Source organism: Erinaceus europaeus, chromosome 17, assembly GCF_950295315.1.
Source record: "Erinaceus europaeus chromosome 17, mEriEur2.1, whole genome shotgun sequence".
Taxonomy (NCBI): Eukaryota; Metazoa; Chordata; class Mammalia; order Eulipotyphla; family Erinaceidae; genus Erinaceus; species Erinaceus europaeus.
The window spans coordinates 62104856-62132029 of NC_080178.1; the positions used below are offsets into that span (position 1 = coordinate 62104856).

The 27174-nt window shown below is 45.0% G+C and overlaps 1 protein-coding gene across 13 annotated transcripts in view; it reads left to right on the plus strand.

Moving 5' to 3' along the window:
* Positions 1-26894, plus strand: part of ARRB1 (arrestin beta 1) — a 98973-nt gene extending 72079 nt beyond the window's left edge. For 7 of the 13 annotated variants that reach the window (XM_060176818.1, XM_007520235.3, XM_060176819.1 and 4 more), the window contains exons 9-16: positions 84-168; positions 438-510; positions 14087-14224; positions 15005-15088; positions 16644-16667; positions 18800-18870; positions 19620-19671; positions 21241-26894. In XM_060176818.1, coding sequence (XP_060032801.1) covers positions 84-168; positions 438-510; positions 14087-14224; positions 15005-15088; positions 16644-16667; positions 18800-18870; positions 19620-19671; positions 21241-21349 — 636 coding nt within the window. In that variant the 3' untranslated portion in view covers positions 21350-26894. The remainder of the gene's footprint in view (positions 1-83; positions 169-437; positions 511-14086; positions 14225-15004; positions 15089-16643; positions 16668-18799; positions 18871-19619; positions 19672-21240) is intronic. The other 6 variants (XM_060176817.1, XM_016186916.2, XM_016186918.2 and 3 more) reach the window with 3 other exon arrangements.
* Positions 26895-27174: the final 280 nt, after the last annotated feature.

The following is a 27174-nucleotide window of genomic DNA, read 5'->3' on the forward strand; positions in this document are numbered from 1 at the left end:
TGTCAAGAGTGCCCAAGGTCTTCAGAGCCTAGGATGTGTGGAGCTTCCTGCCACCCCGTTTTTGTCTCACTTCTGTCTCCCAGATCTATTACCATGGGGAGCCCATCAGTGTGAACGTGCACGTGACCAACAACACCAACAAGACAGTGAAGAAGATCAAGATCTCGGGTACCCAGGCGGGAAGCTGGGCGTCCCTCCTTGCAAATGACCAGGGGTCTGTAGGGCTGCCCTAGGAGCTGGCCTCCAGAGACTGTTAGTGGGCTGCTGGGGGCAGAAGTGAGATTCCTATCATGCCCCCTCTTTTCTTCAGTGTCCTGGGCTTTGGGCCAAGCTGTCCTGGAGGGGAAGGGGTTAGGGTTGCAGGAGGTATGAGGTGTGTTGGGCTGTCCTTTGGGTGTATCTGGTTCAGCCTCCTCTTTCCACCTTCTCTGCCCCAGTGCGCCAGTATGCAGACATCTGTCTATTCAACACCGCCCAGTACAAGTGCCCCGTGGCCATGGAAGAGGCAGAGTAAGTGAGCACAAGCCAAGCTTTGGAAGTGGAATGTGGGCCTGGGGGCACTGGGGGAGGAGGAGAAAGAGGAGCCCCTGGTTCCTTGACAGCCCAAAAGGCTCATTCCTACTGAACTCATGGCTGGGCCTCAGACTCCTTTGCTTTGCAGAGTAAAGGCTACCAGCAACCCTTTAGAAATCATCTACTTGGGGTGGGGAGACAGCATGATGGTTATGCAAAGAGACTGTCATGCCTGAGCCTCCAAAGGTCTCAGGTTGAACCTCCAGCACCACCATAAATCAGTGCTCTGGTCTCTCTCTCTTTCTCTCTCTTACTTTCTCTCTCTCTCTCTCTCTCTCTCTCTCTCCCTCCCTCCCTCCCTCCTGCCCTCTCTTTCTACCTCTGAGTCTCTTATCAAAATAAAATAAATTAAATTAAAATCATCCACTTGAATTGGAGATGATTGTTAAGTAAGGAATTGAAAGACAGTTTTGCTCATATGTGGAATATAGAGAGTTGAAACACATAAATTTGCATTAAAAAAAGAAAGAAGAGAAAAAAGAAAAAAGTAACCAACCCATCTCTAAGATCTTGGGAGAATTATGATGATTATCTTTGGGGGATGGGATATAGAACCTTAGTGGTGGGAGTAATCTAGAATTACACCATTATTGTCTTATAATCTTGTAAATCACTAACTGAAAAACATATAAACCATCCAGTTGATTTAGCTGCTGCACAAAAACCCAAGAAAATGCAAAGAGAACACTCATGAAAACTATAACAGAAACTAAAGAATCTGAGGAAACAGGGATCATAATCACACTGTACCTACCAGAAGCCCAGATGGGAGGGTAAAACAGTGAGCACATATATTTCTTGTCTATTTAATTAGACATATTTTAGTTAAAAACTTAGACATTGTAAAAATAAAATTATTATGATTTATTATTATTATTATTATTTATTGGACTTTGGAACCTCAGACATGAAGCTTAGCATAATCATTAAAATGATTTTTTAAAAAATTTCTTTGTTGAAGAATTAATGTTTTACATTCAACAGTAAATACAATAGTTTGTACATGCATAACATTTCTCAGTTTTCCATGTAACAATACAACCCCCACTAGGTCCTCTGTCATCCTTCTTGGACTTGTATCTCCCCCCCCCCCACCCACCCCAAAGTCTTTTACTTTGGTGCAATATGCCAGTTCCAGTTCAGGTTCTATTTGTGTTTTCTCTTCTGATCTTGTTTTTCAACTTTTTTTTTTAACCTTTTTTTTTTTTAATTTATTTCTTTATTGGGGAATTAATGTTTTACATTCAACAGTAAATACAATAGTTTGTACATGCATAACATTCCCCAGATTCCCATATAACAATACAACCCCCACTAGGTCCTCTGTCATCCTTTTTGGACCTGTATTCTCCCCACCCACCCACCCCAGAGTCTTTTACTTGGGTGCAATATGCCAATTCCATTTCAGGTTCTACTTGTGTTTTCTTTTCTGATCTTGTTTTTCAACTTCTGCCTGAGAGTGAGATCATCCCATATTCATCCTTCTGTTTCTGACTTATTTCACTCAACATGAATTTTTCAAGGTCCATCCAAGATTGGCTGAAAACGGTGAAGTCGCCATTTTTTATAGTTGAGTAGTATTCCATTGTGTAGATATACCACAACTTGCTCAGCCATTCACCTGTTGTTGGACACCTGGGTTGCTTCCAGATTTTGGCCATTACAAATTGTGCTGCTAAGATCTTTTTGGATGGGTGTGTTGGGTTCCTTAGGATATATCCCCAGGAGAGGATCATAGGGTAGGTCTATTTCTAGCCTTCTGAGAGTTCTCCAGACTGTCCTCCACAGAGGTTGGACCAATTGACATTCCCACCAGCAGTGCAGGAGGGTTCCTTTGACCCCACAACCTCTCCAGCATTTGCTTCTGTTACCTTTTCTAATGTATGACATTCTCACAGGAGTGAAGTGGTATCTCATTATTGTCTTTATTTGCATTTCTCTGACAATCAAAGACTTGGAGCATATTTTCTTTCATGTGTTTCTCAACCTTTTGGATCTCTTCTGTGGTGAATATTCTGTCCATGTCCTCTTCCCATTTTTGAATGGGGTTATTTGTTTTCTTGTTAATTGAGTTTGGAAAGCTCTTTATGTATTCTGGTTATTAGCCTCTTGTCTGATGTATGGCATGTAAAGATCTTCTCCCATTCTGTGAGGGGTCTCTTGGTTTGGGTAGTGGTTTCTTTTGCTGTGCAGAAGCATTTTAATTTGATGTAGTTCCATAGGTTTATGCTTGCCTTAGGCTTCTTTGTAATTGGATTCGTTTCATTGAAGATGTCTTTAAAATTTATGCAGAAAAGAGTTCTGCCAATATTTTCCTCTAAGTATCTGATAGTTTCTGGTCTAATATCCAAGTCCTTGATCCACTTGGAATTTAATTTTGTATTTGGTGAACTCTGGTAGTTCAGTTTCATTCTTCTACAGGTTTCAACCCATTTTTTCCAACACCGTTTGTTGAAGAGACTCTGCTTTCCCCATTTAATAGTCTGGGCACCTTTGTCAAAGATTAGATGTCCATAGGTATGGGGGCTTAGTTCTGGGCTCTCAATTCTATTCCACTGGTCAGTGTGTCTATTCATGTTCCAGTACCAAGCAGTTTTGATTATAATGGCCCTATAATACAATTTGAGATCTGGGAGTGTGATACCTCCAGTTCTGTTCTTTCTTCTCACGATTGGTTTGGCAATTCTAGGTCTTTTCTGGTTCCAGATAAACATTTGTAGCATTTGTTCTATTCTCCTAAAAATGTAGTTGGGATTTTTATGGGGATAGCATTAAATTTGTATATAGCTCTGGGTAGTATATTTATTTTGATGATGTTAATTCTTCCAACCCATGAACATGGAATATCTTTTCACTTCTTTGTGTCTTTTTCAATTTCCTTGAGTAGTGACTCATAATTTTCAGTATACAAGTCTTTCACGTCTTTGGTTACATTTATTTCTAGATATTTCATTGTTTTTGTTGCTATAGTAAAAGGAATTGTTTTCTGGATTTCAACTTCTTCTAACTTAGTGTTTGCATAGAGGAATGCCACTGACTTTTGTATGTTAGTTTTGTAGCCTGACACCTTACTGTATTGCCTGATGATTTCCAAAAGCTTCTTGCAAGATTCCTTAGGTTTTTCTATGTTTACTATCATGTCATCTGCACATAGGGAGAGTTTGACTTCTTCTCTTCCAATCTGTATCCCTTTAATTCCTTGATCCTGCCTGATTGCTATGGCAAGAAGTTCCATCACTATGTTGAATAGTATGTTGAATGGTGATAGTGGGCAGCCCTGTCTAGTACCTGATCTGGGTGGAAATGCTTCCAGTTTTTCACCATTGAGTATGATGTTGGCTATAGGCTTGCTATGTATAGACTCCACTATCTTGAGGAATTTTCCATCTATTCCCATTTTTTGTAGTGTTTTGATCATAAAGGGATGTTGTATTTTGTCAAAGGCTTTCTCTGCATCTATTGATATAACCATGTGGTTTTTGGTCTTGCCTTTGTTGATGTGATGGATCATGTTGATAGATTTATGTATATTAAACCAACCTTGCATGCCTGGGATAAACCCCACTTGGTCATGATGAACATCTTTTTAATAAACTGCTGTATCCAGTTGGCTAGAATTTTGTTCAATATTTTAGCATCTATACTCATCAAGATATTGGTCTGTAGTTTTCTTTTTTGGTTGTATCCCTGTCTGCTTTTGGTATCAAAGTGATGTTGGCTTCCTAGAAGCTGGAAGGGAGTATTCCAATGTCTTCAATCTTCTGGAGGACTTTTAAAAGTAGAGGTATTAGTTCTTCTTTGAAGGTTTTGTAGAATTCATTTGTAAAACCGTCTGGTCCAGCAATCTTCTTGGGAAGATTTTTGATAACTCAATTTCATTAGCTGTGATGGGCCTGTTCATGTTAACTAGTTCCTTTTTATTTAGTTTTGGAAGTTCGTAGGTATCTAGGAAATCGTCCATTTCTTCCAGGTTTTGTAGTTCCAGGTTTTCTAGTTGGTTCATAGAAGCCTCACATGATATGTTGAATTTCTGCAGTGTCTGTTGTGATATCTCCTCTTTCATTTATGATCTGATTTATTTGAGTCTTCTCCCTTTTTTGTCTTGTGAGTCTGGCTAAAAGTTTGTCGATTTTGTTCACTCTTTTGAAAAATCAACATTTACTTTTGTTGATCTTTTGTATGCTTTTCTTATTTTCAGTGTTATTTATTTCTGCCCTAACTTTAACGATTTCTGGCCTTCTGGTTTCTTTAGGCTTCCTTTGTTATTCTTCTTCTAGGTCTTTAAGATGAGCAATCAGGCTGTTTATTTGTGCTTTTTCTTGTTTCCTAATGTGTGCCTGTATGGTTATGAACTTCCCTCAGTACTGCCTTAGCTGTGTCCCAAATATTTTGACAGCTTGTGCCTTCATTTTCGTTGAACTCTCGAAACATTTTGATTTCTTCCTTTATTTCCTCTTTGACCCAGTAGCTGTTAAGTAGTGTATGTTGAGCTTCCACATTTTGGGACTATTACTAATCATTTGTTGTTTGTTAAGTGTTAGTTTAATTCCACAGTGGTCTGAAAAGATGCTTGGGATGATTTCAATGCTCTTGAATTTGCTAATGCTATCTTTGTGGCCTAACCAATGGTCTATCGTTGCAAATGACCCATGTGGACTTGAGTAAAATGTGTATTCCAGTTTTTTGGGATGAATGAGTCTGAAAATGTCCAATAGTTCTAGTTTATGTATATCCTCATTTGGCTCCCTCATGTCTTTATTGATTTTCTGCCTGGATGATCTGTCAAGTTGAGAGAGTGGGGTGTTGAAGTCCCCTACTGTGACTGTGTTGCTGTTAATATATTGCTGTAGCTCTTTCAGTAGATGTTTGATGTGTTTCCATGGCTTCTTATTGGGTGCATAGATGTTAATAATTGTTAAATCCTCTTGATTGATTGATCCACTGAGCATTAAGTAGTGTCCATCCCTATTTATTTAATTTTATCTATTTTAAAGTCTATCATGTCAGATATGAGAATAGCTGTTCCTGCCCTTTTTTGTGGGCCATTGGCTTGTATGATAGTTTTCCATCCTTTCAGTTTGAGTCTGTGTTTGTCTTGTTGAGTCAGGTGGGTTTCCTGTAGACAACATATTGTTGGGTTGTGTTTTCTGATCCATCTTCCTACTCTGTGTCTTTTAATAGGTGAATTCAGGCCATTGACATTTATTGATATCAAAGATTGAAGATATTTTAACGCCATTCTTGTAGATTTTTAGAGTGTTCTGATATATGGCCTATTTATGGTGGTCTGACTGTTTATAGGAGACCTTTCAGAACTTCTTTCAGGGCAGGCTTGGTGATAGTTAATTCTTTCAACTGTTGCTTGTCTGAGAAGGTTTTTATGCCTCCATCTAGTCTGAATTATAGTCTAGCAGGATACAGTAGTCTTGGTTGTAAGCCTTTCTTATTAAGCACTCGATAGATATCTTGCTATTCTCTTCTGGCCTGTAGTGTTTGTGTGGAGATGTCTGCTGCTAATTTTATGAGTTTTTCTCTGTAGGTGAGTCTTTGTTTTTCTCTTGCAGCCTTCAGGATCCTTTATTTATCCTTATTCCTTTCCATTCTCAATAGTATGTGTCTTGGTGTCTTTAAGTCTAGGTTAATTCTGTTTGGGACCTTCTGGGCTTCTTGAACCTTTATGTCTTTTATGTCGTTTAGACTACAGAAGTTCTCAGCTATTATATCCTGAAGAATGATTTCTTCTCCTCCCTCTCTTCCTCTGGTAAGCCAATAATGCGTATATTGTTTTTTTTTTTAAATAATTTATTTCTTTATTGAGGAATTAATATTTTACATTCAATAGTAAATACAATAGTTTGTACATGCATAACATTCCCCAGATTCCCATTTAACAATACAACCCCCACTATGTCATTCATCATCTTTCATGGACCTGTATTCTCCCCACCCGCCCACCCACCCCAGAGTCTTTTACTTTGGTGTAATACTCCAATTCCATTTCAGGTTCGACTTGTGTTTTCTTTTCTAATCTTGTTTTTCAACTTCGGGCTGAGAGTGAGATCATCCCATATTCATCCTTCTGTTTCTGACTTATTTCACTCAACATGATTTTTTCAAGGTCCATCCAAGATTGGCTGAAAACAGTGAAGTCACCATTTTTTACAGCTGAGTAGTATTCCATTGTGTATATATACCACAACTTGCTCAGCCACTCATCTGTTGTTGGACACCTGGGTTGCTTCCAGGTTTTGGCTAGTACAAATTGTGGTGCCAAGAACATATGTGTACACAGATCTTTTTGGATGGATGTGTTGGGTTCCTTAGGATATATCCCCAGAAGAGAAATTGCAGGGTCATAGGGTAGGTCCATTTCTAGCCTTCTGAGAGTTCTCCAGACTGTTCTCCACAGAGGTTGGACCAATTTACATTCCCACCAGCAGTGCAGGAGGGTTCCTTTGACCCCACACCCTCTCCAGCATTTGCTGCTGTTACCTTTTCTGATGTCTGACATTCTCACAGGAGTGAAGTGATATCTCATTGTTGTCTTGATTTGCATTTCTCTGACAATCAGAGACTTGGAGCATTTTTTCATGTATTTCTCGGCCTTTTGGATCTCTTTGGTGGTGTATATTCTGTCCATGTCCTCCCCCCATTTTTGGATGGGGTTATTTGTTGTCTTGTTGTTGAGTCTGGCAAGCTCTTTATATATGTTGGTTATTAAACTCTTATCTGATGTATGGCATGTAAAGATCTTCTCCCATTCTGTGAGGGGTCTCTTGGTTTGGGTAGTGGTTTCTTTTGCTGTGAAGAAGCTTTTTAATTTGATGTAGTCCCATAGGTTTATACTTGCCTTAGTCTTCCTTGTAATTGGATTCGTTTCATTGAAAATGTCTTTAAAATTTATGCGGAAAAAAGTTCTGCCAATATTTTCCTCTAAGTCTCTGATAGTTTCTGGTCTAACATCCAAGTCCTTGATCCACTTGGAATTTACTTTTGTATTTGGTGAAATACAGTGATTCAGTTTCATTCTTCTGCATGTTTCAACCCATTGTTTCCAACACCATTTGTTGAAGAGACTCTGCTTTCCCCATGTAATAGTCTGAGCCCCTTTGTCAAAGATTAGATGTCCATAGGTATGGGGCCTCATTTCTGGGCTCTCAATTCTATTCCACTGGTCAGTGTGTCTGTTCATGTTCCAGTACCAAGCAGTTTTGATGACAATGGCCCTATAATACAGTTTGAGATCTGGGAGTGTGATGCCTCCGGTTCTGCTCTTTTTTCTCAAGATTGTTTTGGCAATTCTAGGTCTTTTCTGGTTCCAGATAAACATTTGTAGCATTTTTTCTATTCTCCTAAAAAATGTGCTTGGGATCTTGATGGGGATAGCATTAAATTTGTAGATGGCTCTGGGTAATATATTCATTTTGATGATGTTAATTCTACCAACCCATGAACATGGAAGATCTTTTCACTTCTTTGTGTCTTTTTCAATTTCTTTGAGTAGTGACTCATAATTTTCAGTATACAAGTCTTTCACTTCTTTGGTTAGGTTTACTCCTAGATATTTTATAGTTTTTGTTGCTATAGAAAAAGGAACTGATTTCTGGATTTCAATTTCTTCTAACTTAGTGTTTGCATAGAGGAATGCCACTGACTTTTGAATGTTAATTTTATAGCCTGACACATTACTGTATTGCCTGATGATTTCCAAAAGCTTCTTGCTGGATTCCTTAGGTTTTTCCATGTATACTATCATGTCATCTGCAAATAAGGACAGTTTGACTTCTTCTCTTCCAATCTGTATGCCTTTAATTCCTTGCTCCTGCCTGATTGCTATGGCAAGAACTTCCAACACTATGTTGAATAGTAATGGTGATAGTGGGCAGCCCTGTCTAGTACCTGATCTGAGTGGAAATGCTTCCAGTTTTTCACCATTGAGTATGATGTTGGCTGTAGGTTTGCTATATATAGACTCCACTATCTTCAGGAATTTTCCATCTATTCCCATTTTTTGTAGTGTTTTGATCATAAAGGGATGTTGTATTTTGTCAAAGGCTTTCTCTGTATCTATTGATATGACCATGTGGTTTTTGGTCTTGCTTTTGTTGATGTGGTGGATCACATTGATTGACTTACGTATATTAAACCAACCTTGCATGCCTGGGATAAACCCCACTTGGTCATGATGAACAATCTTTTTGATATACTGCTGTATCCAGTTGGCTAGAATTTTGTTCAATATTTTCGCATCTATGTTCATCAGAGATATTGGTCTGTAGTTTTCTTTTTTGGTTGTGTCTCTGTCTGCTTTTGGTATCAGGGTGATGTTGGCTTCATAGAAGCTGGCAGGGAGTATTCCAGTGTCTTCAATCTTCTGGAAGACTTTTAAAAGTAGAGGTATTAGTTCTTCTTTGAAAGTTTTGTAGAATTCATTTGTAAAACCATCTGGTCCAGGACTTTTATTTTTGGGAAGATTTTTGATAACTGTTTCAATTTCATTAGCTGTGATGGGCCTGTTCATGTTATCCACTTCCTCTTTACTTAGTTTTGGAAGTTGGTAGGTATCTAGGAAATCATTCATTTCTTCCAGGTTCTCTAGCTTGGTGGCATATAGTTGTTCAGAGAAGCCTCGCATGATATGTTGAATTTCTGAGGTGTCTGTTGTGATATCTCCTCTTTCATTTACTATCCGATTTATTTGGGTCTTCTCCCTTTTTTGTTTTGTGAGTCTGGCTAAAGGTTTGTCGATTTTGTTAACTCTTTCGAAGAACCAACATTTACTTTCATTGATCTTTTGTATGGTTTTCCTATTCTCAATGTTATTTATTTCTGCCCTAACTTTAGTGATTTCTGTCCTTCTGGTTGCTTTAGGATTCCTTTGTTGTTCTTCTTCTAGGTCTTTAAGATGTGCAATCAGGCTGTTTATTTGTGCCTTTTCTTGTTTCCTAATGTGTGCTTGTATAGCTATGAACTTCCCTCTTAGGACTGCTTTAGCTGTGTCCCAAATATTTTGATAGCTTGTGTCTTCATTTTCATTGAACTCTCGAAACATTTTGATTTCTTCCTTGATTTCCTCTTTGACCCAGAAGTTGTTAAGAAGTGTACTGTTGAGCTTCCACATTTTGGGACTGTTATTAATCTTTTGTTGATTGTTAAGTGTTAGTTTAATTCCACTGTGGTCTGAGAAGATGCTTGGGATGATTTCAGTGCTCTTGAATTGGCTGATGCTGTCTTTGTGGCCTAACATATGGTCTATCCTTGAGAATGATCCATGTGGATTTGAATAAAATGTGTATTCCAGTTTCTTGGGATGAATGACTCTGAAAATGTCCAATAGTTCTTTTATCTATCTCTTCATTTAGCTCCCTTATGTCTTTACTGATTTTCTTCCTGGATGATCTGTCAAGTTGAGATAGTGGGGTGTTGAAGTCCCCTACTATGATTGTGTTACTGTTAATATATTGCTGTAGCTCTTTCAGTAGAAGTTTGATGTATTTAGATGGCTTCTCATTGGGTGCATAGATGTTAATAATTGTTAAGTCCTCTTGATTGACTGATACTCTGAGCATTAAGTAGTGTCCATTCCTATCTTTTTTAATCTTATGTATTTTAAAGTCTATCATGTCAGATATGAGAATAGCTGCTCCTGCCCTTTTTTGTGGGCCATTGGCTTGTATGATAGCTTTCCATCCTTTCACTTTAAGTCTGTGTTTGTATTGTTGAGTTAGGTGAGTTTCCTGTAGACAACATATTGTTGGGTTGTGTTTTCTGATCCATCTTCCTACTCTGTGTCTTTTAATAGGTGAGTTCAGGCCATTGACATTTATTGATATCAAAGATTGAAGATATTTTAACGCCATTCTTGAAGAGTTTTAGAGTGTTTTGATATATGTCCTATTTGTGGTGGTCTGGTTGTTTATAGGAGACCTTTCAGAACTTCTTTCAGGGCAGGCTTGGTGATGGTTGCTTCCTTCAACTGTTGCTTGTCTGAGAAGGTTTTGATGCTTCCATCTAGTCTGAATGACATTCTAGCAGGATATAGTATTCTTGGCTGAAAGCCTTTCTCATTGAGCACTCGATAGATATCTTGCCATTCTCTTCTGGCCTGTAGTGTTTGTATGGAGAAGTCTGCTGCTAATCTTATGGGTTTTCCTTTGTAGGTGACTCTTTGTTTTTCTCTTGCAGCCTTGAGGATCCTTTCTTTATCCTTATTCCTTTCCAATCTAAGTATGATATGTCTTGGTGTCTTTAGGTCTGGGTTAATTCTGTTTGGGACCCTCTGGGCTTCTTGAATCTTTATATCTTTGGTGTTGTCTAGACTAGAGAAATTTTCAGCTACTATGGCCTGGAGAATGCTTTCTTCCTCTCCTTCTCTTTCTTCCTCTGGTAAGCCAATAATGCATATATTGTTTCTTTTGAAGTCATCCCATAGGACTCTGTTGTTGTTTTCAGCATCTCTTAATCTCTTTTTGAGATCTCTTACTTCTTTTTTAGATCTTTTACTTCTTTTTTCTCTAATTCATCCTCAATCTTGCTAATTCTGTCTTCAGCCTCATAGATTCTATTCTCTCTGCCCTCTACTGCTTTCTGGAGTTCATCTATTTTGTTGCCCTGCTCTGATACTGTTTTAGCTTGTTCAGCTAGTTGCCTTCTTAGCTCAGCGATTTCAGCTTTCAGCTCTCTAATAACCATGAGATAATTAGAATTTTCTTCCATATTCTCATTTGTTGTTCCTGCATTTCTGATTACAATTTTTTCAAATTCTTTACTCACTCCTGTTATTATTTCCTTAGCTAATGTTTGGATGTTGAACTTGTTGTTTTGTGCTTCACCCTCTGGAGGACTTTTAGCTGGACTCTTGTCCTGATTCGAGTCTCCAATATTTTTTCTTGTTGTTTTAACCATTTTATATATTATGTTATGAGTTCCATTTATCAGTACTTTTCAAATTATTGATCACTATTGCCTGGATTGACTTGTGTCTAAGTAATTTAATTAAAGGGTTTACCGTGGTGGACGTTAACAGTTTTTTCAATCCCTGAGTTGGAGCTCAGTGGTGTAAAAGCCTCCTTTTTTTTTTTTTCTTCCCTGTAGGCTATGGGAGCCTGAGGGCTTTTAAACTGTCAATAGGCTTCTTAGCTTAATCACTGGCTCCTGACCAAGAGATAAAGCAGGGTGTGGCAGAGATAATCCAGTGGTTATGCAAAGAGACTTTCACAGCCCCTCAGCTATGCCACCGAGGTATAGGTCTTCTGAGTTTCCCGGTTAGATCTCTGTCCCCTGGTGTCCCTCCCTGTTGCTGCTCCAGATTCTGAGGGTAGTAGCAATGGAGACTCAGAGTTGCACTTGGTGAGTCTCTGGGGAGTCCTTTCCTCCCTTCAGCTGTCCCCTTGTTGTGGAGCAGACTGGAGGTGGTGTCTCCACTGATAAACTGTTGAACTGTTAACAGTTACTTAATCTCTCCTTAGGCCCCTCTCTCCTTTCTGTCACTAGCCACGCGTGTTTGTACTCACGGGTGATTTACTGGGTTCCTGTGGTCATTCTAGTCCTGTCTTGTTTCGGTCCGGGTGGTCTCCTTTGGTATTCCTAGTTGATCCGGGAGAGGAGAGGAGAGGAGAGGAGAGAAAGCGATCTGCTGCTCGTAGCTCCGCCTCCGGAACAGGATCAGATTAGTAGATTTCTAAGAAATGTTTCAAAGGCTGTTTCAATACGCCCCCCAGAGCCCACCAGCAGGGGGAAGCTTCATGAATGATGGAGTGTATATTGTTTCTTTTGAAGTCATCCCATAGGGCTTTGTTGTTGTTTTCAGAATCTCTTAATCTCTTTTTGAGATCTCTTACTTCTTTTTTAGTTGTCTCTAATTCGTCCTCGATTTTGCTAATTCTGTCTTCAGCCTCATTTATTCTATTCTCTCTCCCCTCCACTATTATCTGGAGTTCCTCTATTTTGTTACCTTGTTCTGATACTTTTTTTTTTAAAGAAAGGCACCTGAAATATTTTTATTTGATTTTTTTAAAATTTATTTCTTTTTTGGGGAATTAATGTTTTACATTCAACAGTAAATACAATAGTTTGTACATGCATAACATTCCCCAGATTCCCATTTAACAATACAACCCCCACTATGTCATTCATCATCCTTCATGGACCTGTATTCTCCCCACCCACCCACCCACCCCATAATACTGTTTTAGCTTGTTCAGCTAGTTGTGTTCTTAGCTCAGCTATTTCAGCTTTCAGCTCTCTAATAACCTTGAGATAATTATTGTTTTCTTCCAGAGTCTCATTTGTTGTTTCTGAATTTCTGATGACAATTCTTTCAAACTCTTTACTCACTCCTATGATTATTTCCTTAACTAGTGTTTGGATGTTGACCTCATTATTTTGTGCTTCAACCTTTGGTGGGCTTTTAGCTGGACTCTTGTCCTGGTTCATTTCTCCAATATTTCTTCTTGTTGGTTTAACCATTTTATATAATATGTTATGAGGTCCCCCTCTCAGTACCCTTCAAATTACTGATCACTCTTTCCTGGATTGACTTGTGTCTAAGTAAGTTAATTAAAGGGTTTAAAGCTGTTGAAATTGACAGTTGTTTCAATGTTAGTTTAATCCCTGAGTTGGAGCACAGTGGCTTAAAGCCTCTTTTGTTCTTTTTCTTCCCTGAAGGCTATGGGAGCCTGAGTGCTTTTAAACAATAAGTAGGCTTCTCAGCTTAATCACTGATTCCTGACCAAAAGATAAAACAGGGTGTGGCAGAGATAATCCAGTGGTTATGCAAAGAGACTTTCACAGCCCCACTGCTCAGCCACTGAGGTACAGATCTTCTCCTGAGTTTCCTCATTAGTTCTCTGTCCCTTGGTGTCAGCACAGGGCCTCCCTGCCGCTGCTCCAGATTCTGAGGGCAGTAGCAATGGAGACTCACAGTTGCATTTGGTGAGTCTCAGGGAAGTCCTCTCCTCCCTTCAGTCATTCTCTTGTTGGTGAAATAGACTGGAGGTGGTGTCTCAACTGGTAAACTGCCAGACTATTACCAGCCACTTAATCTCTCCCTAGGCTCCTCTCTGTCCACGAGCCACACGTGTTTGCGCTCACCGGTGATTTGGTGGGTTCCTAAAGTCATTCTAGTCCTGTCTTGTTGCAACCTTTGGTATTCCTAGTTGACCTGGGAGAGGAGAGGAGAGAAACACAGTTGCTGCTGCTCCATAGCCCACCTCCTAAAATAAATTTTTAATGTGATGTTATAAAAAATTTTAAAAGTTCCCACTACCTAGGGACAATGAAGTTGTTGGGCCATCCCAGAGTTACTGTTGTGTGCATTTGGAGCACAGATGTGCCTATGGTGGGTGGCCGTGGTCTTTTGCCTGGGCAGGGCCTGGCCCAGGAAACCCCACCCTGGGGTGGGAATTTAGGAGCCACCAGCTCTGTTTGCTAGGGGTTGGACTGGGGGACTTGGGGAGTGGTTAGAGTTCACTCCAGTCTGGGGCATCACCATACCTACCTCCTTTCTTTCCAGTGACACCGTGGCCCCCAGCTCAACCTTCTGCAAGGTCTACACACTCACTCCCTTCTTAGCCAACAACCGAGAGAAGCGGGGCCTTGCCCTAGATGGGAAGCTGAAACATGAAGACACAAACTTGGCATCCAGCACCCTGTGAGGATCTTTGGTTTCTGCTCCCCAGATGAGAATGCTTATACCTCCCCCTGCCCCCCACACCTCATGGGTCCATACCCACTTACTTATGCATGGGTTATCCTCACCCTAAGCACAGTCTTCAGGAGCTTGAGCACTCAACTGACCCCCTCACTCTACCCCTACCCAGTGGTGACCGAGAGAATTAGATGGACCCCTAGACTAGGCTCCCTTTATCAGTAGTGGTTTCTGCTGACTCAAATAGGGGAGAGTGATCTAGAAAGGCTTCCTGCAAGAGGCGGCAGTTCCTGATCCAGTGTCTTCAGTCAGATGGGGGGTGTTTTAGAGTCAGGTAAGGTTGGCAGGAAGGGATTGGTTCCTGGAAGCATTCAAGCCAGAGAGAATGAATCAGAAGGGGCTGGGGACTCTAGAGAGCGGGGGCTGGAAGCTAAGCTAGACCAGATATAGGGGTGCCCCTCCCCCAAAGGCAGGAACCCAGGGCCAAATGTCACTCCTGCCCCAGGGTCATCACTGCCTGAGTCCACCCTGCTGGGTGAGCAGAGAGCTGAGCACATAGGGAGCCCATCTCACTCTGCCCCTTGAAGCCTGGCCCTTTGTTGGGATTTGGTCACCTCTTTAAGGTCCTTATTACCTGTGCTACCTGTGCCATCTGTGTCATCCATGCCACCATGAACCCTGTATTCAGCCCAATGGCCTTGGCAACCCCCACTACCTGCCCTCTCCTTGCACCTGTCTTACCTATGTGCCCTCCCTCAACCTGTGGCTCCTGTCTCCTTGCAGGTTGAGGGAAGGAGCAAACCGAGAGATCCTGGGCATCATTGTCTCCTACAAAGTGAAAGTGAAGCTGGTGGTGTCCCGGGGTGGGTGAGTGTAAGCCAGCACCCCGAGCCCAGAGGGAACCATCCCTGAGGTCCATAGCCTCAGTCTCACTGGAGGGTGATGTGGGCTGGAGGACTTCCTGTTCCTTCTCTTTCTTCTTCTTGCAAACCCCTATCCCCCCACTCCTGCTTCGTAGACCTTCAGCCTCCCTTACCCTCCTACTCTTCTCCCCTCCTCTCTGTCCGCAGTCTGGGCACATAGGGTGGTAAGGAAGGAACTTCAGGGCCTGCTCCTCACCACATTTTGGGGGTGCTAAAGAGATGGCAGACGGAGGGCTCAGAATCATGGGACTGCATTGGGAGTGTCTCCCCTCTCCCATTTCACAGCAGGGGTAGGGACAGGCTCAACAGTTCCTCAGCACTACCTGAAATCTCTTCTTTCTCCTTCCTTATTTTTTCTTTCTTCTTCCTTCTTCTTCTTCATTATTTATTGGGTAGAGACAGTCATAAATGGAGAGTGAAAGGGGAGGTGGAAAGGGAGAGAAACCTGCAGCACTGCTTCACCACTTGAAAAGCTTTCCTCCTTCATGTGGGGACCAGGAGCTTGAACCTGGGTCTTTGTGCATTATAATGTGTGTGCTCAACCAGGTGTGCGATGACTGGCCCCCCTGAAATCTCTCCTAACCTCAGGTTAGGCTGGGCACTGGGGTCAGAGCCCTGGACCAGAGGCATCCCCTGTCCTGGAGTGAAAACTGGCAGATATTGTGAAAGAGCTCTTTCTCTTCCCCCACCCTCACCATCTATTGATTCATCTGACTTATTTTTAAGCCAGTTCTTTTATTTGTGATTAATAGTAGTTTACAAGATTCTAAGTCATACAACTTACTAACCTAAAAAGAGGATTTCTAACCCCCAAGAGGGATTTTTTTTTTTCAAGTTTGTAAGTCTGTGAAAAGCTCAGTAGCACTAGACATCATGTGCCCTCAACAGAGGAGGCAGTCACAGGAGCAGGTGGCCGTGTGAACTACTGGCTACACACTATGGACATCCCATGTCCTGTGACTCTTGTAAGACCTTCAGTCTAACTCAAGCTCCTGCCTTAAGGAATATTCAGTGACCCCAAAGTGCTTTCTTCTGCCTTAGATAGTCCCTGCCTCCCCAGTCAGGCAGCAAGGCTTAGCTTTAAGATGAGGGTCCTACAGTCTAGGAGGTGGTACACTGGATAAAGTGTTGGATTCTTAAGCATGAGGGCCCAAGTTCAATCCCCACTATCACATGTTCCAGAGTAGTAATCTGGTTCTCTCTCATTAATTAAGAAGTTTAAAAGTAAGTTAATAAATCTTAAGGGAAAAAAAAAGAGAAGAGCCCTGGAATTCAGAAGGGCCTCATGAGGTTGGCTGAGACTGGTCTGAATCTCAGTCCTCTACCCTCAGGCCAATATCATTTCTGTGTTCCCCTGACAAGGCAGTAGGAGGGTGGGAGGATATCCCATGGGTTATTCTACCCTGGTGGGCAGCAAAGGTGGTGAATGAACATGCTTTCTGTTTTCTTCTCTCTGAACTCTCTCCTGACCACTCTCCCGTCTCCTCTGACCCACTCAGCCTGTTGGGAGATCTTGCATCCAGGTAAAGTCCTTCCCTTTGACTGGATCTATTCACCTTCCTAGAGGGCCCAGAGCCACTGACCTGCTTGACCAGAACCACAGGGCATCCATCGGCTTGGGGGGATTCTTAGTGGTCTGTTTCGATGGTCAGGTTCAAGCATATGCTGAGACTAGAACTCTCCCCAGTGGACTAGGGAGATGAAATTTCTTTTTAAAAACTCCATCAATCTGCTCTTCCATCCCACCCAAGGGAAAATAACTTCACAGACAGTAAAGTCAGTTTCATTATTCTGGAAAGTCCCCACTCCCTACCCTCCCCAATCTGAATTACAGGGTATTTTGGAGAAATTCAGGCTTCCTGGTTTTCAAATGAATGAAAGTAACTTATGGCCAGTTGTTGCTACGGAGAGGTCCTGAGATCTGCCTGGGTAGATGAGAATCCTCTGTAGCCAAACCAAACTCACAAAGCTTCTAGAAAATGCACCAAATGCAGTGGCTTTACCTCCTCCTGTCATAAGGTGGCAGGATTGCTTAGTTCAAGACATCTGAATCTGGCTAGTGAGGTGACACTGACCCAATTCAGTTTGATTCAATATATTGACTCAAGATGTAGCCTGAACACGTATTTGTGCTAGATGCTGAGGTCTCAGGGAGGAATCAGGACACACACACACACACACACACACACACACACACACACACACATCACCCCCCTGATCATGATGGCCTGGTGGAAGGTGAAGCCTAGATTCTTGCATCCCCATCTTCTATGATTTGACTGAAGGTGGGCAAACTGACTTTCACCAGCGTCCATTCCAAGAGCTCATTCTTCCAAACAGACCTAGAAGAACAGTTCTTTTTTGGAAGGAAAAAAATGCCATATAGTTTCAGTTAGCCCCATGTTCCTATTGAGAAGTAATGATTCTGGCAGACACAGGCTCCAGATTCACCAGGTCTTTCCCCTGTGACTTCTGGGAAGTGGCTCTAAAAGGTGGGCATTGTTACCCTGCTTTTCCTGATGTTCACTCAGGATGGAAGAGGCAGTGAGACACAAGAGCTGGTGAGGTAAGGCAGATGGTGGAGACTGATGGCCCACCCTGGGGCCCTGTCTTTTCCCCATTAACCAGGTACTCAGTGGTCCAGTGAGTAAGATGAGCCTGAATCTTCAGGTGCTCACAGAAGGCAGGCTCCAAGGGTGACATCACCCTAAATGGGAGGGTGGGGAGGTGCTTTCCTGGCTGCTGATGTGGGGAGTAGAGAGCAGAGTGTCAGGGGGATTGCCTCAAGTCTGAGCTTTTCTCACACAGCAGCTAAGGGTTTGACTGTGGAGTCAGACTCCTCAGCTTAACACCTCCCATTAATGGCTCTGTGTACTTCGTGCCTCAGTTTCCCATGGGAAGCACCAGTCTGTCCTGTCCCCCCACTCCCCACCACCATCCTCCACCCCTATGGGGCATCCAGGCTCTGTGCAGAAAGTTGATGGCCCTAAACCTGGATCTGGCCAACTTAAATTTGAAGACACAGTGTGTCTTCAGGATAGCGGGGTCTCAGGGTCACTGGAGTACTTCCACAGGGACCTCCTAGAAATAAAGTTGGTTCGGGGGGGGGGGTGTTCCAACCAGGATGTTGGGAGGGGTGGTGTCAGGGCAGGATGAGCTGGCTTTGAGCTGGCATCGTTCCAGGGCACCTGTGGAGCCACCAATAACCACGGTGCCTCCTGCCTTGGGGCTTGTGAAGTCTAGTGGTGCTTCCCAGAGGAAGGGGAGGTTCCCAGTTCTTTTGAGAGCCAGGAGAAGTCTCTTACATCAACTCCTGGAGAGACTGAGGCTCAGAATGCAGATCTGGGGCTGGAAACTATAACCCTTCAGCTGGAGGCCCAGCACTGACAGAGCTGACCATGACCCCCCCCAATCCAATATTCCCAGCACTGACAGAGATGACCATGACCCCCCCCCACTACACAATATTATCAACACTGATAGAGCTGACCATGACCCCCTCAATATTCCCAGCACTGACAGAGCTGACCACAAACCACTTCCCTCCCCCCTCCCTAGTATTCCCAGTAATGATCCAGAGCTGACCATGAACCCTTCCCAGTATTCCCTGCCTGACATGGGTTGGAGGCTCACTCAGTCTGGATCTCTGTTTCAGTGACGTGGCTGTGGAACTTCCCTTCACCCTCATGCACCCCAAGCCCAAAGAGGAACCCCCACATCGAGAAGGTGAGCAGGAGCTGTGGATGTCTGGGGAGGTGTGTGCAAATAGCTGGCCCTTTTCTTCACCACTGACCCATTTCCTCCTCACCCACATCCTTCTGGCTAAGCCTTCAGCTCAGGATCCTCCCTCTTCCCTCAACCTTCCTTCCCTCCTGTAGGACTGTGTGTAAGACCCAAGTGTGGCAGCCCCTGGCCCAGTGTGGTACTCTTGGCTTGCACATAGAAGCAGGAGATGGGGGCTACATGGATAAGATGGGTCATGGACATTCCACCCCCATAGTCCCCCCACCCCACTAAGGGAAACCAGATTTTATTAAATCTAAGTCTGTTTCATCAGAAAGAGACATTATAGTATCACCACAAAGAAAACAAAAGTTCTCACAATTAAACTATGAAATGTCATTCATTGTGAAACACACTCCAAGTTCAGATATGTGAAAAAGGGTTGAGGATTGTCTTGGAGTTTGTGAAACTCATGCATTTGAGGAATGAATCATGTTGGAGATTCACCCAAAGAGCAGGACCTATAGTTTTTATTTTTATGTGTGTGTCTGTTTGCTTCTGTTCATCTGAGGCGGCAGTGGGAAATCCCCCCCTTGGTGTTTACAAGACAGGGGTTCAGTCCCCCCACTTCTTCTACCCCCCTCTCACTCTTTACCTTCATTTCCTTTATTTTTCTGGCACAGGACCTATGCCCACCTGTTTCTGTGCCCACCCATCACTAAATTTTGTGCTCTTGTCTGCCTTGTGTTTAGTTCTAGAAAATGAAACACCAGTGGACACCAATCTCATAGAACTTGACACCAAGTAAGCCAAGTCCTGCTTGCGGCCTTGGGGGGGTGGGGCACCATCTCATTTGCATATATGCTTGTTAACCCCGAGGAACTGTGGGCCTGACCATGTCTGCTGAGTGTCACCTTTGCTCGCCTCTTCAGCAACCCGCTTGCCTGCATGTGACTTGAAGGACCCTTCGTGCCTGTTCCTCTTCCTCCTGCCTTGGTGGGGTCTGTCATCCTCCCTCGTCCTTGCACGTCATTCCGTCAGTCCACAGCACTGCTCGCCTCTCGCAGGGCTGGTTTGCAACCCCAAGCTGGGGTGTTCCTGCCTTGCCACACCTGCCAGTGGAAGGGGGCTTGCGGGTGGGGACGGTGCCAGGCACTTGTGGAGGACCTGTGGGGATTCCTTGCAGCCAGAGGCTATCATATCACCGGACAGAGCCCAGAGAGGACCTGTACCCACATCACAAATCACCCCCAGAGCCAAACAGCTCCAAACTAGCCCTTTCCTTGTCTGCCCAAGAGACTTCTGGGATTGGAGTCTCTAGTCACCCAAGAGGACATCCCATATAGGTGGCTTAATCCTGGGGCTAGGGGGTGGGGGAGAAAATGAGATTTGGGTGGTCCTCAGCAGACATATTTTAAGGTAAAGGTGTACTCACAGTTCTTAGAAGCAGTTCTGGGCTGAGGAGATAGCATAGTGGTCATGCAAAGCCTTTATTTATTTATTTCTATTCATTTATTTAGAGAGAAATGGAGAGAGAAGGGGAAGACAGAGGGGGAGAGAAAGACAGACACCTGCAGACCTGCTTCACTGCCTGTGAAGTGACTCCCCTGCAGGTGGGGAGCCGGGGGGCTCGAACCTGGATCCTTATGCCAGTCCTTGCGCTCTGCGCCATGTGCACTTAACCCGCTGCGCTACTGCCTGACTCCCCATGCAAAGCCTTTTATGACTGAGGCACCAAAGGTCCCATGTTCAATCTCCAGCACCACTATAAACCAGAGCAGTGACCTGGTGTAAACAAACAAACAAAAAACAGTTCTTAATCCTGAGACTGCACTCAGGTACCTCCCTTCCCCACCTCCCACTCACCTGTCCTGTCCAAGAGCCCTTAGGGTAGAATGTGAGCTGACAGGTCTCTGCAGAAAGGTCAAAGGGCATTGGAACAAGAAGACTCTCCCAGGGTAGTTTGTGACTGGCTTGGTGGTTTTTCTTGGTCCTCTTTTGGGTTCTGAACGTATTGCAAAACTGCTGGGGGGTGGGGTGGGGCTGGTTGCTTATAGTGAGAATAAGCTTTTTCCTCTGACCCCAGCCCAGCCACAAAACCACCTGCTCCCCTTTTTGGCATGCCTCCTCCCTTCAGCTCTTCAAGAACAGGGTCACATTCTTGTTCTTGGAAAGTGAAGTCAAGTGTCTGTTTTCCTTGGGTATTTCCAAAACCGATTGGGTTCTGGCCCTCTTCTCGACCAGCAGTGGGCATCCAGATGTACCAGCCTGGGTCAGTCCCATCTGGCTGCCCCCCTCCCTTTGGGTGCCCCTGGGGAAGTCTCCTTTCCCTGCCTTGAAAACACACCCCATTCTCCTTGTCTCTCTCACCAGTGATGACGACATTGTGTTTGAGGATTTTGCCCGACAGAGACTGAAAGGCATGAAGGACGACAAAGAGGAGGAGGATGGTAGCGGCTCTCCACAGCTCAACGACAGATAGGCTGGGGGCAGCTCTTCCTCCGGGCAGCTTCTGGTCCACTTGTACTAGGATGCTTATTTGTCTTCTTCCTGTTCTAGACCCTTTCCCCTTTGTTCTTCTAGTTTCCACCAGAAGACCCCAGTGGTCTTTTAGGTGCCAGTGGTAACCTCTGGCCTAAGGATTGGGCCTACATCTCCGTGCCAACAGGGCCACACTCACCACTTTAACCGCTCTCACATGTCTCATGTCTCCAACACCCCGCCCCCAACCCACCCCACTTCTCATGCTGACCCTTGGAAAGGACACCATGGCTCAGACCTTAGAATTTTACTTGGGATGTGGAGCAGAAAGTGAGGGATGGGACATGGAAACTGGTAGGGTTGGAGAGGGAGGCTTGACATTTGGGAACGGATGGCCACAGTACCAGGTGGTAGTTGACATGGTTCTGGCAGCTAAAAGATGGCCATGTTGAAAAGCTCCCCCTTCTGGCTGAGAGGGGCAAACCTGTGGGTAGAGTCTCACTCAACTCCTTTTTGTAGTTTGGACACCAACAAACATCTATCCCCTTCTATGCCCAGGCTCTCATGGTGGCCCTCTGTGTCTGATAATGGCATTGATGAAGGTTGGCAGGTCTTGGGCATGGAGAAAAGCTGCTGGATCAACTTTCTCACCAGTCTAAGGCAAGGGTGTGAATTAGCTCAAGTCTATTTTGGTAGTGTCAGGATGTCACATCCTAGCTACCTTGTGTCATGTGTGTCCTATCTATAAATATACAGAGAAAAAGAGAGAAAAGAAAGAAATCTTCAGAAAGCACCAAGTCTGGGGCAGAGTGACTACCAGGGCTCAGCTGGTTGTGTGGGATGAGAGAGTGACGAGGTCACAGTGCCCCCCCCCCACTTGAAGGGGGTCCTTCCCCAGAAACTGGCAGGTCCCACCAAGGTGCCCTCACCTATGAGGAAGGAGGCTGGGAAACCTTTGTCTTCCTGATGATTCTCATGGATCTCAGTGTCGTGGGCACCCAGTTCCCACTGACTGATGTGATGGGGCTTGGGGCATTTTCATGGCAGCAGGGTTGGAAGATGAAGAGGTATAAAGTATCACACAGTTCTGTTCTAGCCTTTAATGCTGACTTAACTGTGTGGCCTTCAGCAACTTCTTGTCCCTCTTTGGATTTTGCTCTTCATTCAGAAAACCAAAGCATTTGACCATATGTTTGTAGAGGGACCTCCAAGCTCTGGCTTCTGAGAAAAGTTCTCCTGAGAACTTTAGAACTCTGGGTCTGGTGTGGGGAGCCCAAGCCATTGCCACTGGTCTGTCTGCCTCTGTGGCATCATTGAACTACAAAGGTGACAGGACCTTGGAGAGCTCCCAGTGCATCTGCTCCAACCTGGGAATGGCTTCTCCTGGGTCCTGCCTGTGTGTGTGTGTGTGTGTGGGGGGGGGTTTGGGGGGCGGTTCTGATGGTAAGCTGTGGCCTTAGCCATCATGAGCTGCTCAGTCCTGGAGCCTGCGTATTACAGAATGAGAGCTTGTGCTCAATGAGGCTTGAGTGGGAGCTTTTGATAGGACTTTCAGAGCTTTACCTTTTGTCCAGGCTAATATATTAACAGGGAAGGGGCTCTTTCCTCAACTTCTGCTCCCATCTCTGCTCCACATTAGTTTGAAAAGGGAGACAACAAAACAGTGTTCTACATACTGGATCAGAACCTTCTTCAGTCCCCCAACTCAGGGGAAACTCTGCAACTATTTTTCATGGTGAAATTGCTTGGTTCACCTGCCTGGCACTGTACCTGACCCTTCTCTTCTGAATGTCACGAAGACACAATCCTGAATGCCCCTGCCCCACATCAGGACCACATAGGATTGGGGCAGTCCCACTCCCCTGGCCTCTCATGGGGTCCCCACTATAGGTGCCCCAATGTCTGCCCCCTGCCTGAGCTTGCTGAGTGTTTGCATCTCATCTGGGCGCTATAGCTGGTACAGTGCTGCCAGACCACAAGGAACACTCCCACATTCCAGCGTCTTCCTCTGGGACTTTTGGGGCTGGTACAGACTTTTTAGTTTTGGGGGTGATTAGCCCCCAACAAACCTCTCTTCCTACCCCTAACTACTAAAGGTATCAAACAGGTTTCCTAAACTTCTCTCCAACAACACCACACCATTTGGGGCTTATTCCAGTGTTTAGAATTTCCCCATTTGCAGGAAGCAGCACAGTCCCAGCTGGACTTGGGGACACTGAATTGCAGAGGATCAGGGTCAAGTTCATTTGGCTTCACCATCCTTGGCTGACACATCTCCACTCCATGCCAAGCACTGGAGGCATGACAAGAGGTCAGCCTCAGCCTCAGTCCTCAGGACACTTGTGGGCAGGAGAAAGTTTTGGGGGTGGGAGTGTGGAGTAGTGGGACTCACTGCCCTTGGGGCCACATGGCTGCCTTGATGTGCCTTGGTGTGAGTGAGAACACAGCCCCTCTCAGGCAGCCTCAGCTGAGGGGTGTGAGCATCACTCAGTCTGGAGCTTAGGCCCCACTTTCCCCCCCAGGGGGGCACCCGTCACAGCATGGGCTGCAGTCTGGAGGAGTCACCAGGCATCAGGGATTCCTCAGTCTCTCCCTGAGATCCTCTTTAGTTTCCTAGCTGGCTCCAAACCTCATTCTCCCCACAGCCCCCATATGTGACCAAGTCCTCTGCAGCACCCTTTCCTTGGAGTTGGGTGTGACTCGGGAGAGGAACTGAGGGTAGGAAGCTCTTCTAGACCCCAGAAGCCAGGTCACAGCACTGGCTCTTTGTGGTTTGACTCCAGGGGCCTCGATGGTCTCTAAGCCCAGCCAGGTGAGTGTGGGCTCAATTAGGGTTCAAGGTCAGCTGGAGAAGCTTGTTAGCTTGTGCAGCAGTAGGAATGTTTGCTTAGGAGTCCTGATGTCACTAACCAGCAGACAACTCGACTTGAGCCAGTCACTGGACCACTTGGTCTTGGTTTTCCAAGTTGAACCTGGCACAGTCATCCCTCCCCTTCTGACTAAAGGAACATCGAGGCCGGAGGAGCTGGGAGGTGGTTGGTGTGCTGAGAGCTCTCAACACCTTACAGTTGTAGTGGGGGAGGCCTCGTCCCACCAGTGTCCACCTCTGTCTCCCTTGTCACTCAGGCAGATGTTGATCAGGAGAAGTGGCCAGTTTCTCTTGGTGACTCAGCTGAGAGGGACATTCAGATGCTCTTTAGTAATGCTGTGCCTGGGGACTGTGGACCTGACAGCCAGGACAGAAGAGGGGCAAGACATAGTGTTGTCAGTGATATCCACACAGCATGTGGATGTGGAACAATGCCATCCCACTTCCCTGGGCCAGGGTCATGGGATAATAGGGGCACTGTCATAGGAGAAGGAGGGCTTCTGGAACTGTTATCTGGAACTGGAACCTCTCAGGTCTGGTATCACCCACACATCCCATCCCTCAGACTTCAGGAAGGCCATGTCATACCTGCTCTGATGTTGCCAGCCCCCTGCCCCAGGCTTAACAGGTGAGACTGAGCCCACACCATTCCATTAAAGAACCCCAAAGGTGAGGTGAAAGAGATGTGACTTGCCCCTTTATTTCATAGCACAAGGCCCCATGGGAAAAACAGTCACTGCCTGTGCTTCCTGGTGACACTTGCCTATCACCCTGACTGCTGAGCCCCACTTGACTTTTCCCTGTCCTGCCAGTGACTGGACATTTCTACGCAGCCCAGATGGGAGAATCAAACTCCAGCCTTCCCTAAGATCTCATGGGCACAGGATCTAACCTGTTCTGATGTTTTTATTATTAAAGTCAATAAGGACCAAAACAGACTCTCCTGCCCTTGTGCACATTGGCCCTGCCAGCTCCATCATGTTGACCCCCCCGCCCCGGCCTCAGATGGCACACCTCCGTTGCTCCCCTGCAGGACCACTTCAGGGAGAGGCCTGTGGGAGAGGAAACCTCCTCTCTTCACTACTCTTTCCCAACTCTTCACCCTGAAAGGGAAGTCAAAGCACAGGTCCCCAGGACCCACAGCACCTGTAAACACTCTGACACAGATTTTTAAACCAGGTTCTGCAGAGCTTTGTCAGGGAGTTCTCAGGCAGGGAGGTGGGGGCGGAGGCTGAAAGAGGTCTCTGGCAACCCTACCTCATTGCCAACTCCAAGGAAAAGACTCTGCTATTATTTGCCTCACCTTTTGAGGCTTAACCTCCACTCATTCTTCTGAAAACAAACTTCTTCAAACCACCATGCCAATTAAGGTGTGATCCTAGACCAGCAAACATAGGTTCCAGTCTTGCTTTCCATGTTGGAATGGCTTCAGCATTCTGATGTATCTTTAGTCTTCAAACTTGAGTCAGGAACCCAGACCCAGTCATTTGCTTACACATTTTCTTTCTTTCTCCTTTCCCTTTCTCCCCCACCCCTCTAACCTGATAGTTTTGCAGCCCATTCACCCTGAAACTCTGGCCCAGGTGCTCAGTGAGGCTGAACACATGTGGTGTGGATATGGAGTAAAAGCAGGCCTGGCTCCCATCCAGGACACGTGTGAATCTCAGCGTGACACCCCAGCTTCCTGACCAGGCCCATGGGATGACAGGAGGAACAGTGCTATAGGAGAAGACAGAATTGGCTCCACTGTAGCCAGGTGAGGACAGTCCAGACATAATAAACACCAAGGGAGGACCTGACAGCCACTGACCCTTCTGTGAAGGCAGAACCTTCTAGAGCCTTGTAGGCAGCAAGTGTCCTTGGGTTGAGTTTAACAGGATTAGCAAGCACATTGGGGGATAGCCAAGTCTATGCCTGAAGAAAGACAGGCCCCTTCCCTAGCCCTCCAAGTCCTCTCTCCAGGATATCCCTCTGCCTGAGCCCCCCTCAAAGGTAAAGGGTAGGCACTTTGATGAAGCCTGTAGGGGCTCCTGGCACTTGAATCCTGCCAGACACCCCTCCAGAGCTTCCTAGACCAAAATAGAAAGCCTGGGGCACAACATACAGCAGAGCATGAGCTACAGTGCCAACCAGGCCACATACCCTGAAGTGCCCCATGACCTTCCTTTCTCCATGTGTGACACGAGGCTGGTGCCAGGCCCTGCCAGCTCATAGGGAGTTCTGCCAAGGTCATAGGAGGGGCAGGGGTGAAAGATGAGAGCTTCACAAATGGGGGTGTACCCATAGCCTGAGCACCAGGTTAGCAGAGCTCTCAGGAGATAAGTGACTGGTTCCCTGGGTAGGTAGGGGTAGGGACATCTCTGCTCACATTAAGGTCTAACCATCGCTGGGGGTTGGTGCCCTCCACTGACCAGTCCTCAACCTGATACCATGACTGTGTGTGGGCTTCTGGGCATGGACAATGACTGGGTGGCAGGGACAGGTCTCCAGGGCTGTGGCCCTTCTGTTAAGTGGTTATTTTCGTGACACTCATTCCTGGGTCATCTGCCAAGTTTATTGTCTATTGTACCTGTGGCATTCTTTATTCTGTCAGATAAATTATCACAATTTATTAAGTTCTAACAGGACAATTGAACAAAAGAATCACAGGAGACTATTAAAGGTCTTTTGTAACAGATGATGGCTCTGCTGTGGCCACTTCTGTTTTTTGTTTGTTTTGTTGTTGTTTGTTTTTATGTCTCATAAGCCCACTCAGGAGATATCCTGAGTGGCTTGGGACTGGTGGACAAGGTCCTGGACTGGTCAGGCATTTCCTTCTCTCGTCTGCTGCCCCATTCCAACCTTGTCTCTCTAGTCCCTCCCGGAGATGCCAAGAACCTTATCATCCTTCCTCCAACTCTTTGTAGCCAGTGATTGTGGAGAAGCTGCCAAGCATCAGACTTGTCTCAGATGGGTGG